General features: G+C 31.0%; 2 protein-coding genes across 28 annotated transcripts in view; one reads left to right on the forward strand and one right to left on the reverse strand.

The window, feature by feature from the left end:
- LOC139490723 (runt-related transcription factor 1-like) overlaps positions 1–12948 on the reverse strand; it is a 52486-nt gene that overhangs the window by 13929 nt on the left and 25609 nt on the right. The window contains exon 1 of one of the 6 annotated variants that reach the window (XM_071277662.1): positions 2671–2789. The exons of 2 other annotated variants lie outside the window; for them this stretch is intronic. In XM_071277662.1, the coding sequence (XP_071133763.1) occupies positions 2671–2701 (31 nt within the window). In that variant the 5' untranslated portion in view covers positions 2702–2789. Of the gene's footprint in view, positions 1–2597; positions 2790–12948 lie in introns of those variants that run through there. 3 more of the 6 variants (XM_071277664.1, XM_071277658.1, XM_071277659.1) reach the window with 3 other exon arrangements.
- Positions 1–12948, forward strand: part of LOC139490725 (transcription initiation protein SPT3 homolog) — a 102732-nt gene that overhangs the window by 6088 nt on the left and 83696 nt on the right. For 13 of the 22 annotated variants that reach the window (XM_071277683.1, XM_071277678.1, XM_071277691.1 and 10 more), the window contains one exon: positions 3005–3093. The gene's annotated coding sequence lies outside the window, so the exon portion shown is untranslated. Of the gene's footprint in view, positions 1–3004; positions 3094–11281; positions 11382–12948 lie in introns of all 22 variants that reach the window. The other 9 variants (XM_071277671.1, XM_071277674.1, XM_071277684.1 and 6 more) reach the window with 2 other exon arrangements.

The following is a 12948-nucleotide window of genomic DNA, read 5'->3' on the forward strand; positions in this document are numbered from 1 at the left end:
AAGCAACTTGAAAGGACCTTTTGCAAATAAAGTTTTTTTAGTGTTGGTACCAACAATCAGATTTCAAATGCATAAAATTACTATACTTATCAGGTTTTTTGAAATTCATTCTAATATCATGAATATATAGTTTCAAATGTGCTTTTAAATAAAACATTTGTACTTCTATCACCAAGGAAAAATGAGGTATTTTTCCTTAGCAATATTTTTGAATAGTTTTGTATTGTAATAGAAAAATGTAGTTTATTTTATTTCATATGGTTTATTAGTTAATGTATGCGGGTTCTACTTTGTAAACTATTTTACATAAAATTATTGTTTAAATGTTCTATACATTTCAAGCGTAGGATACTTCAACCAATGTCAAATAAGCACTTTTATAAACTATTGATCTTGTCTGGACAATGAGACTGCAGCAGTTACCAAATTATATATATGTCTAGTAAAGTTATAAAGAGCATCTTAAAAGTTCGGACAACGGTCAAGCGACATCTGCAACTTTATTTGTGTATTATACATTTTGTCGATAACTCATAAATCATACATTCTTTTGTTTGTTACTTGCTAGGACATTCAGAACTTAGTATTTAAACTTATTAAGCCGCTATGAAATCAATAGCGAATTTCTTGTTATGATAGGTGTCAGTCGATCCCGGCCTGCCTCGAGATCGGCAGCAATGTTGCATATTCTTATACATGTATTTCTTGTGTTGTAAAATAAGAATGCTTTATCTATTCGAGAATAATTAATATACCATCATTGAACTTAGTGTTTTATTGACTTCTTGTGCGTTATATGAAGAAAACCAGACAATGAGATACCTATGCTCTACCATCACTATTCAGAGTTAGTTCCCCTACAAAATAATATGATTGGAACTGGGTCGCAGAATGTCAGCTAGTTCCCCCACTTATTGACATGCAATCTGGTCTGGTCATACTTCTATGAAATGTTAATAGCAAAAACTGAAAATTTCAGTATTACAATATATATAACATAACAACCCTACATTAAAATCAGTGGCGGATCTAGAGGGGAGATTGGAACCCCCTTCATTTGGACAATCAATACATTTGAATGTGGACTCCATATGGTTGGACCCCCCTTTTATCCTGGGTTGGGAACTACATTTTGAGAAATTGCTGCATCCGCCCCTGCATATTATTCAACTAGATGCATTGCATGGGTCCTAATTTTTTTTTATCTCATTCAGGACATAAAGTAAAGTATATCCTTTTTTTAAGGGTCCATTACCTTGTGCGGATCCAAGATTTTGAAAAAGGGGATTGTAAAAAAGATGTGGTATGATTGCTCTCCATAAATAGACCAAATGACACAGAAATTAACAACTTTAGGCCAATGTACGGCTTACAACAAAGAGCAAAGCCCATACCACATAGTCAGCTAGAATAGGCCCCAAAATGACATATGTAAAACAATTCAAACAAGAAAACAAACAACCTATTTTATGTAAAAAAAAAATGAATGAAAAACAAATATATGTAAAACATCAACAAACGACAACCACGAAATTACAGGCTCCTCACTTGGAACAGGCACATACATAGATACAGAATGTGCGGTGTTTAACATGTTAGCGGGGTCCCATTCTTGCCCTAACCTTGGACTCCTTGTTGACCAATGTTTGGACTGATGCTTGTAAAAAGTATTTGAACATAATGTTGTACAGGTCTATTAATACATCTACATGGTATCATTTTCATGAGTTAAAAGTTCTAGCATTTTACAATTTAAATGCTTTAGTTAGTCACAGTCAAGATGACTATTTGTAATATAAAAATAAGGAGATGTTGTATGACACCTCTCAAACAATGTTCAAATAAAGTGGATGTAAGCAATTATAGGCAACCATATGACCTTCAACATTGAGAAAAAACAACATATAGTTGGCTATGAAAGGCCTGACATTCAAAATATGAAACAATTCAATTGAGAAAACCAAGTCTAATTTGTTACAAAATAATTTTTGAAATGCAAATATGACAGACATGACCAAACAACAACCACTGAACTACACACTCCTGACTATGGTCAGGAACCTTAAGAATGTGCATGGTGGGGTTAAACATGTCTGTGAGGCTGTGAGCTCTCAACCCACCCTAGCCTGGACAGTGGTATAAGAGCACAACATATAACATGCTGATTTTTGGCAATCAAGAACTTTCATTACTTTTTATCTGAAGAAAGTCGTCACATATACCAGACATTTAAATGATATTAGTATGTTTGATCCAAAAAAATATCATACATCCATTACTAGAACTAAACCAAATATTTGATTTTCAGAGAAAATTACTGCAGTTGAAGTTAGAAGTTAAAAAAACAATATAATAACAATAGAACAATAGATTAAAAAAAAAATCAATATTGTTTATGCCTTAGTTAGATCTGGTTGCTGTAATGATGTTAAGGTTTTAAAAGTTTTAGTTTGAAATACAAAAATTAAAGGCTTCTAACAGGACCTTTTAAAAAAGAAGTTTGAGTTAGTATTTCTATAAATATACATTGTATGGTTGGTGCATTAAGATGTTCAATCATTATTTTGGAAGATTTGTCATGCTAATATTTAACATACCAGAATTCTCTGTTAAAATATCCTTGAAAAGCTTTTTCAAATTGTCCAGCAATTTATAATACAGTTTCATTACCTTGTTTAGCAAAAGCTGATTCAAGCATCATGGCCTACACAGTTTTAATCTGTAACAACAGGCAATTAATGATCACTTCCTTTTTCCTTCCTTAACAACAAATCTGTAGATCTGGACTACTGTGATTGAATCAATTTATACAAAAATTTGGAAAAATTATTTAAAGTTCAGATAAATGTAAAGCTCAGAACTATAAAATAAATATTCTTGGCTTTTTGGTACAATACCTAGTTCTAAATGTAGAAAACATGACATTTATTAATAAAAAGGCTTAACTTCAAATTTTAAGAAATATTTCTATATCTTATATCTGTCTCTTTTTACTTGTCTTTAGGGAGTATAAGTCGTGATGAAGTTGGAAAGTTCTGTGGGTGTGTGGTGAATATCTGCGGTTAGTGAGCCACTTACTTTTTACCATAATAGGTAAGTGATTATCTGGGAATTAGTTCCATGACATTTTATCAAAGATAGCGAAAATAGAATAGTCCAGCAGATCATCACATGAAAATATCATGAACATGTTATTTACGGCCTGTTATGAAATTGCAGACTTGGTTGATAATTAGATTCTAGCAATCCCATTTAAGGAATGATTTTGTATTTATGTTAAAACTAAATAGATTATTGCATCTGCATTTGGAACAAAGATAAAGTTTTTTGGCATGTACAAGAGTTTATTGAAGTGTATCTTTGAAGAAAGATGTATAAAAAAAATCATCTGACATACAATCAGACAGCTGCTGGAGACAGTTTAAAAACAAATCTGATTGGGGAGTTTACAGATTTCTATTCTTGTGAAACTACAAGCTATATCATCTATATCCATTTTTATATGACTGCAAAATATTTTGTGTTTGTATAAATGCTATCATGTCGTCGTTGGAAGACACATTTGGTTTACAGACAAAATCTTTAGTTTAAGTGAATGGATCTGTATAAAATTTTACCAGAAGGTTAAACACACAAAATGAAGGTTGGGATTGATATTGGGGGTTATGGTACCAACAGTTTAGGAAAAAGGGGGAAAAAATGCAAAAAAGGGGCAAACATAAGCATATTTGTCATGTTTGTAGTTTTTGAACAAAACTTTTGTAGGTGTAAGTGTATGGATCTCTCTGAAGTTGTACCATGAGGTTCCATATCTCAAAGGGAAGGCTGGGATTGAGTTTTGGGGGTAATTGCCTCAAACATTCTGGAATTAGGTGCAAAAAAGGAGCCAAAAACACATTTTTCTTGTTTCGAGACAATAACTTGTGTTTAAGTGTATGGATCTTTTTAAAATTGTACTACATATGTACAAGGTTTTATACTACAAAGGGAAGTCTGTGATTGAGTTTGGGGGTACTTACTGCAAAGGGGGTCAAAAAGTTGGGGGAGGGGGGATTTTTTTTCCAATTTATTTTGGGGGTTTATTTTTTTTTTCTTCAAATTTTTTGAAATTTCAAATGTTTTTGAAAATCCTCAAGAAGAAATCTTTTATTGCACAGTATTATGTAAAAGCAAGAAATCTTCAATAGCACAAAAGCACAATACTGCATAAACTGTTTAAAAGCTAGAAATCTTCAATTGCACATGCAGTATTTAGGAGATAACTGTATTGTATTTTAAGCTCCGACGGCATCAGTTGGGGATTTGATGGTCGCAAATTAAGTTTACTGGCGACGCCTAAGCGGAGACAGTAAACGGGTATTTGCGACCATCAAATCCCCAATTGATGCCGTCGGAGCTTAAAATACAATATTGTTATCTCCATTCTAATGAAACTGACAGAAAACAACGTTAAAACATGTATTTAAAATCTGTCATATGCCGTCTGCGCTTGCGTCCCATAGCATCAATTGTCAATTGCCATGTAAGAAAGTGACGTTTTCCAATCAAAATGAACGTTACAAACGTTGTTGCATTAGAATGGAGGATTTAATCTTTTTAACAATCTTCATTAGTACATGTATGAAGTATGTGTAGAAGGTATGGGGCAATGATAAGGTTATAACTGCCTATCCATAGGGTAAATTAGTTTTGGATCCATAGAGGGTGTGCTTCCTTATTAACCAAATAAACTATTTTTTCTAAAGAATTATATGACTTTAAGTATAGATATTTCAAAAAATTCTTGTATCATACATTTCTGGAATTATGCCCTATTTAAAAAAAAACTTGATTTCTATCTTTCATCTATGAAAAGTATGACCAAATCTTAGAAGGCTTCATAAAAAAATGATTGTTCACTTGGATTCCAAAGACATTTTTTTTTCTCATTTTATGCTGATGATTTGCAGTAGCCACCACAGTGGAGCCACACAGATTCCAATTACACCTAGAAGAAAATCACATGTTTGATATTCTCTAAAAAAAAATTGGCAATCTGAAATGTTAGTTTAAAGATATTGTTTAGATGTTCTTTACCAATAAAATCCCTACACATTAAGGTCAGATTAAAAATATAACTGCTGGATAAGCAGTTGGTAATATTGCACATACAAAATCATAATAATCAGTATTAGTTAGGTTGTTACTATCATAATGTTATACACCTCCCAAAACACTTTGTTAAGACTCTAGGTTGACATAAAAGCACAGTTAAAATTGAGTTTTTGTACTCTTATGTAAAAATCTTACTGACTGGATAAAATCAAAACATTATTATTTTTTACCTCAACTAACCCTATTGCTACCTTATAAAGAGTTATGTATACTCTATTATTACTAAAAAATAACCCAGAATTTTTTGCATGCAAATATAGTATGTCTTATGCATTCTAATCACCCAAGCAGTAATTTCAATATCAACCTTTTTATTGATTCAGCAATTAAGGTGAAAGAGATCATTTTATTCTTATTAGTCTTAATAAGGACCTATTCTTAAGCTTTTCTGTCACAATGTTAGCAACCATCATTATGTTCATATGTATGAAGATTTTCATAAAAAATCTTCTTGGTTTAGAGAAAGACCATGTATGGTAGGATTGTAGTGCCATAAATAGATTCTGCTACCTGACTGTTGTCATTGATGATACAATTACAATTAACTTATTTCTTAGGGGATTTAATTTGATATTTGATTTAATATGTATTTAACGAATGCATTATTGTTTTCACCTAATTGTAATACACGTTGTTTTTTTAATATAGAAATAAAAATAATTCTCCAAAGAGATGAAAATCAAGTAAAAATGTCATTTTTACAGAAAACGTCCTCTGGTATTTTGTCTTCCCACACAGAAAATAAGGAAATAAACGGAAAAAATCACAGAAAGCCGTTAAACGTAAAGGTCAAAATGTCTTTGGTTAATCCTTCTAGATTTTTGCATCCTGATATTGATTTTTTAAAAGCTAAAAATATTGATATTATGAAAGAGAAATTCTCTGCTGAATGTAATCGTGATCTTGATTGTATTATTAATGGGAAAAAGCAGAAAGTACCCTTAGATGTAAATATGTTGATAAACATGATAAAAATAAAAATGCATTTAGCTTTGATAGTAGATGGTTTGACATTATTCTATCTTAGTTATGGCAAGGAATTATGTCCAGAGGTCAGAGAAAATTAAAAATCATTTTTCAAATAAATAAGCAACACCATTGCCAAAAAAAAGAAGGAAAAAAGACACACAACAGTCCACAAAACTATAGACTAAGCGGCACAAATACCAACAAAAACTTGGGGTGAGCTGAAGTTTTGTGCTCTGGAAAAGTAGCAGATCCTGCTCCACTAGGGGAACCCCTTATGTTGCAGATGGCTATGAACATATCTTTGGTCATCTGTGATGCAGATATTCTAATAATGTCAAACATATCAAGGACTATTAAGGATGTTCCCTGTTCTGTTTCAAAATATCAAGCTTTTTGAAAAGCTGTTATAAATTGATAGACATAAGAAGATGTGGTATGAGTGCCAATGAACTCTCTATCCAAGTCACAATTTATAAAAGTAAACCATTATAGGTCAAAGTACGGTCTTCAACACAGAGCATTGGCTCACACTGAACAGCAAGCTAGAAATAATTCAGAAAATCTGGCAAATAAAAAAACACGAGGAACGAACAACCTTAAAAAGAACTGTTACCTTTCATTGTCCTAATCTTGAAATAAACTGACAGTGACTTTTGTACTTACTTTATATACTTTTCATTTTAAGCAATGATAAAAACTGCTCATGCATTATTTCTATAATAAAAAAATAGTAAGGAAATTATGTTTTAAACATGCTTGATTAAAATGAATATTTGATTTCAAATGTTATTTGAATTTCGAATTTCAAAGAACTTGAATCAAAGGACTAATTAATTAGAGGACTTAAGATTTTATTTTGAATCAGCGATTAACATTTGTGGTACAGGATATTGAAGCTGTTTCAGCACCAGATTACAGAAAGTTAATAGCCATTGGACATTTGTGTAGGGGAAATAGTAATATTCGCTATGCACCAGCTATTTCTGGACGATATAATTTCACCAGAAGACATTGTATCATATTACAGAAGGAAGTAGTTGTGTGGGATGCAGTAATATTAAAGAGAAAGAAGAAAGTTTTTGTATCTTACTTTAATGACATGTATTGATTCATTTACTGTTGTGACAAAAGCCTTGTAGCAATTGGTCAGGAATGCGACAGTTGTTTTCTATAAGTTCCTTTGGAGACAGAGTCATGCATGCAAGCTTTCGCTTTTGTCAGGTTTATGTATTTCCCCTCCTTTTGGGGTCTGTAAATTTGTTAATGCTTTTTTGGTTCAGTAAAAAAATTAAATTTGTTTCCTAAAAAACATGTAAAAGAAAATGTATAGTGTAAGAATTACATCTGTAAAAATCCAGAGAAAAAAATAATTGTTTTAATATTGAAACATTAAATTTGGAACCATTGGAATTACTACAGTTATTCTAGCGATGATGAATAAAAATATCTTTGATGTAATTTAGTCTACTTGAGATGTATTATTTTAAAGCAAAACAAAACTCATTGATATTTGCTAGTTTGTCAAACTTCAGACATTAACATCTAAAGGGTAAAGGGTCAAATTACATCCTTTATTGTAAGTAAAATCCCCCTCTAAAAAAGAGATTATAAAAGTGGAAGATAGCTGGAAGTTACAAGGTCTCTGACTAAGATTATAAATGAGCATTGGATTAAGGTGTGGCTTAACAACAATGTACATTCACAATGCAGCAGTTTAATATTGAGTCTCAATATCCCCTTTCTCCATTCTGTATTATTTGGTTTTCTGACTGAGCTTTTTGAGGGAAAATTGTCTATTTGGTCTTCTGCTATTTGTTATTTTAAAGCAGGGGCTGATCCAGTCATTTTTAAAAGAGATGGAGTGTTCCCAACTAAGGATAAGGGGTGGTTCCAACTATATGTCCCCATTCAATTCATTGATCGTCCAAAATGAAGGGACCACCACTGTTTTAAATAATTTTACTTTGCACTAACTCAGACTATCTTTAACAATCAATAAACATTTAAGAATCATTGAGTCTCTTTATAAATATTTTATAAAAAGTACATGTACTTGTACGACAGGAGTTGTCTCCCTGTTTATAACACTATACAGTGTATACCATCAAGGATTTGTATCACTATACAGGTGTCATACCACCAATTAAAAGTCCCTATCTGTTCAACCAAATTTTGCAATTTTCACAGCTTTCTAAATATTTTACCTTAAGTTTAACTTCATAGAAACTAGGTATATCCTGAATTGTACAGGTGTCACCTTTCTGCATGCCAATTTTCAACATACATTCAAAATCATATAAGAAAGCAGAGAGCTTCCGAAAGGAGGTACCACTAAAAATAACCCCTGGTTTTCTGGAAATCTTAAATTAGTATACTATGGAGCGCATTAATCCTCAATTTTTAATGCAAACTCATAGACAGGTAAATTTTGGCCCAAAATGGTCTTAATATATTTCTCTTTCAACAAAACTTTCATTTCTGCAAATTTGTTAGTTAGTTTAGGTGAACAATGACATCAAATGCACTTTTTTTTGTCCGAGTAGGCCTACTTTCACATACGTTCTAAATTTGAGGGAGTAATTGGTGGTATGACACCTAAAGAGACAAAAAAATTGATTAGAAATCTTTTATTTTGCTTTATTCTTAATCCTTAGTCAATTTGTAGTTTAAAACAGCCTATCTGAGCATTATGCGACTTATAATAAAAATTTCACAGCTCAATTTAAACTGACTGTAATGTATGACTTTGATAGAAAATACTTGAAAATTTCATTTTGGGCTACAGGAACATAAACTTTCAATATCAAGATCATTGTTTGCTGATTTTTTCTTGTTTGTTCTACTTCTTTAAAGACTTCCAACAATTTTTGCAATGAATTTAGTAAAAAATCCAAGGTATTGAAGTGTCAAGGAATATTGACCCCCCTTTTTTTCATCTGGTGTCAGTAAAGTACTACAAATTGATCAAAAGTGCAGTCATGGTCATTTAACTGTGTTTATTTACATCAGTTAATAAAATTTAAGATATAAAAATTTCATTTGGAATAATAAATGGTGCTTTTGTGAGTTTCTGCAGTGCTTACATTAGGCTATGCTATCTGTCAAGTACATAGTATGACGCAATGCTATAGGGGGTAAAAATCAAATAATTTCATTAAATCTGCATGACAAAATTTTTTTGGGGGTAGTAAACAACTTATGTTTCAATGTTTAACACCACAGAATAACTTTCTGTGCATTTATAACATTATTTAGGACATTTTTTATATAAAAGCATATTGTCAGGATGGGAAAAGCTAAAAATAGGACAAACTCAAGATTTATGCTCTAAATTTGCAATATGTGACATTTTACCCGCAAAAAGATTGAAATGTGGCTACTATTATCTCAAATGATCAGTTAAGACAAAAAAAAACAATTGTTTTCTGATTTTGATGTTTCACCGCATTTTGCTTAAAGGTGTCATACCACCAATTAAAAGTCCCTATCTGTTCAACCAAATTTTGCAATTTTCACAGCTTTCTAAATATTTTACCTTAAGTTTAACTTCATAGAAACTAGGTATATCCTGAATTGTACAGGTGTCACCTTTCTGCATGCCAATTTTCAACATACATTCAAAATCATATAAGAAAGCAGAGAGCTTCCGAAAGGAGGTACCACTAAAAATAACCCCTGGTTTTCTGGAAATCTTAAATTAGTATACTATGGAGCGCATTAATCCTCAATTTTTAATGCAAACTCATAGACAGGTAAATTTTGGCCCAAAATGGTCTTAATATATTTCTCTTTCAACAAAACTTTCATTTCTGCAAATTTGTTAGTTAGTTTAGGTGAACAATGACATCAAATGCACTTTTTTTTGTCCGAGTAGGCCTACTTTCACATACGTTCTAAATTTGAGGGAGTAATTGGTGGTATGACACCTATACAAATCCTTGGCACCACCAAATGTTTAATTTTTGTGAATGAATAGCTGAAAGTATATGATAAGAGTTGAGGGAAAAATGGTTACGAGATCTTGTGTATATTTTTGGTTTATTTGAGTGTACTATACTAATTTGCCTCCATCTGATAGAGATTGTGTAAGCTATGTCTGGTGTAAATCTTAATGTTATTGAGAATTAAATAAAAGACATAACAGCATTAATTCTTGAAAACACTTATTTTTTTGCAAAAGAAAAACAAAAGATAATATTTCTAAAATATTGGAAGCATGCTTTAAGCCAGAAGAGATTTTGAAATAATTGACACATTTAGAAAATAAATCTATTTTAGTTAATTCATAGTTTTGTTATAAAAGAATAGGAAATATATATTGTGAATAAAAGGGCACATGCATCATACCTAAGTTTTACAGAAGCCTGGAAAAGCGGTTCAAATATGTATTGTAAACAATTATCAAATTTGCAATAATATAAATAGTGTATTAGATTAAAGTTGGAGACTAAACTACCTTCTAAGTGCAAATTTTGACAAAACCACAATGCAGGATTTTATTAATAAATCATTTTGACAACACATTTTAGGTATTTTTTACATGGCCAGTTTCACAGAAAAGTACAAGGATCTAGTCATATATGGTAAAATATTAATAAGAAGAAAAATATAATGTAAAATTAAAAAATAAAATTTGGTGGGTCAAGTATTTAAACACCTTGAAACAAATATGTGTAACATTAAATTAATATTAAAGGCAATAGGCTATTTGTAAACTGTTATAAGGATCCAATATTACTTCAAATTTATTTTGTAAACATGTTGTATTAGTCATGCATTGACAATCCTAAAGTGTTTGGAATTCCATTGTAGACAAATTAGCTTCTACAGGTAAATTGTCACCTGAATGTCTTTGTCCCAGGTATTATAGCTTAGGTGCCATAATACAGCTCTGGGAATAAGACATAATTCAAATGTTTGGCATTCTTGTGGCCAAAAAATCAGGGCCATATCAGATGGGTACATAATGAATACTTTATGGAAACCCTTGGGTCATGTTATTTGATTACCTAAAAATATCATTATTTATCACTTAGATCAAAAACATACAATAAATTTAGCTTGATTATATTATAGCTGACAAGAAGTGAGATGTCACTTATACGGACATTATAATTCAATTTCTCATTTATTTTTAGCTTGTGATTGTTATTTTCAGGCTAATTAAAGAATGATCAATTTCTCTATGTAATAGGTTATGTATGAAGATCAAGATTACTTAGGGTACTTAGACATATTAAAACAGTAATTGCCTGCTGGTAGGTTTAACTTTGGAATTTAAGTACAAGATCATTTAATTAAAGCACATACCTATATATACAATTTTGGGTCTTAAACGGAATTATTTTCAATTTGAATTTTTTTCGTTTAGCACTGATTGTTTTGAAATTATTCAATAACAAATAATGAAAAAAAGAAAATTATTGGTTTTCTCAGAAATCATTAAATTGAGTCTATTGTTGTAGTAGTTGAGCTAGGAAGCAAGTAATTAGCCATCCTCTTAGGAATAAGGTGTCAAATTGTTAAGAGCCGTCCTCTTAGGAATAAGGTTTCAAACTGTTAAGAGCTATCCTCTCAGGATTGAGGTGTCATATTGTTAAAGTACATAGTAGCATAATAAGAATTAACTTCCTGCATGTTTTAAGAGTACTTTTAGATTTATACATGGAAGTATTATATTCACTATAATACTTCCATGATATAACTAACAACTAATGTAGGATTTGATTGTGCGTATAATTTTGTTGAAACTTTGACTATCTTAAAACGAGTAAAAAATAGACCAACAAAGTTTCCTCATCATAATGACAAACACTATTGCATGTTGGTATATTTTTGACATGTAACCTGCACTGATCATATTTGTAAATAGGTAGGTGCGGTTAACCAGATTGCCACACTTCTGAAAATAACATTGCAGATCTTCTGTTGCGTTAAATTTATAAGAAATGGGCGACTAATTTCTAGGTCAACTAGTACATCGGAAGTAAACAAACAAAAGAAAACAATATAAACAATCTGATCTGTTATAGCGTTATCAGAGTTTTCCTCATCTGTTGGTTTAAAAAACCACAATTAATCCGGCTTAATGATAAAATTTACTATAATTGTAAAGTTCACCGATTTTGAAAGAGGTGTTTCAGTAAGATCTTGTGTAGGAAACAAATGCTGTTTAATTGTTTAAAGTCCATAAAGTACACAGAATATATCATATGTAAAACCACATCAAAGACGTTTTTATTTGTACGTAAGTGTAACTTGGTGTAACCACATTACACATTGATGAGTGGTTTAATACGCGATTACTTTCCCGTCACCGCTATGTAAATTAAAGGTAATAGTAAATATTTCTTTTTAATTTCCTGAATTAATTTGTAAAGTTATGTCAGTGTATCAAATCCAAAGTCCAACAAGGAGGAAAAAAAGTAAGATGAAAAAACATCCCACAAAAACAGTTCTATTTAATTCTGAATAGGACCTCCTGAACATAGGTACAAGCATTGACATTATCATGTACATCATACGTAATAGGATGTTTCATGCTCTTTGACCCTTGAATAAATGTCAGATTTTAAAGGTGTGAAAGCATGTTATATTAATTTTCCCTTTCTAATTTTGTTTTAACATCCTATTTTAAAATTTAGTAGTGAGGATAATTTTTGCTTTCTACTACAACAATATAAGTCCCCTAGATGCTTGTTAAAATTTATTTTGCGCATTATAGTGAATTCACCTATGATGTATTTACAAGTTTTATTTTATTGCTGAAATGTTAATCATGTATAAAAGGGGATTACATTATTTATAATTGTATTTCCTATCAAT

The sequence above is a fragment of the Mytilus edulis genome, chromosome 10, assembly GCF_963676685.1.
Source record: "Mytilus edulis chromosome 10, xbMytEdul2.2, whole genome shotgun sequence".
NCBI lineage: Eukaryota > Metazoa > Mollusca > Bivalvia > Mytilida > Mytilidae > Mytilus > Mytilus edulis.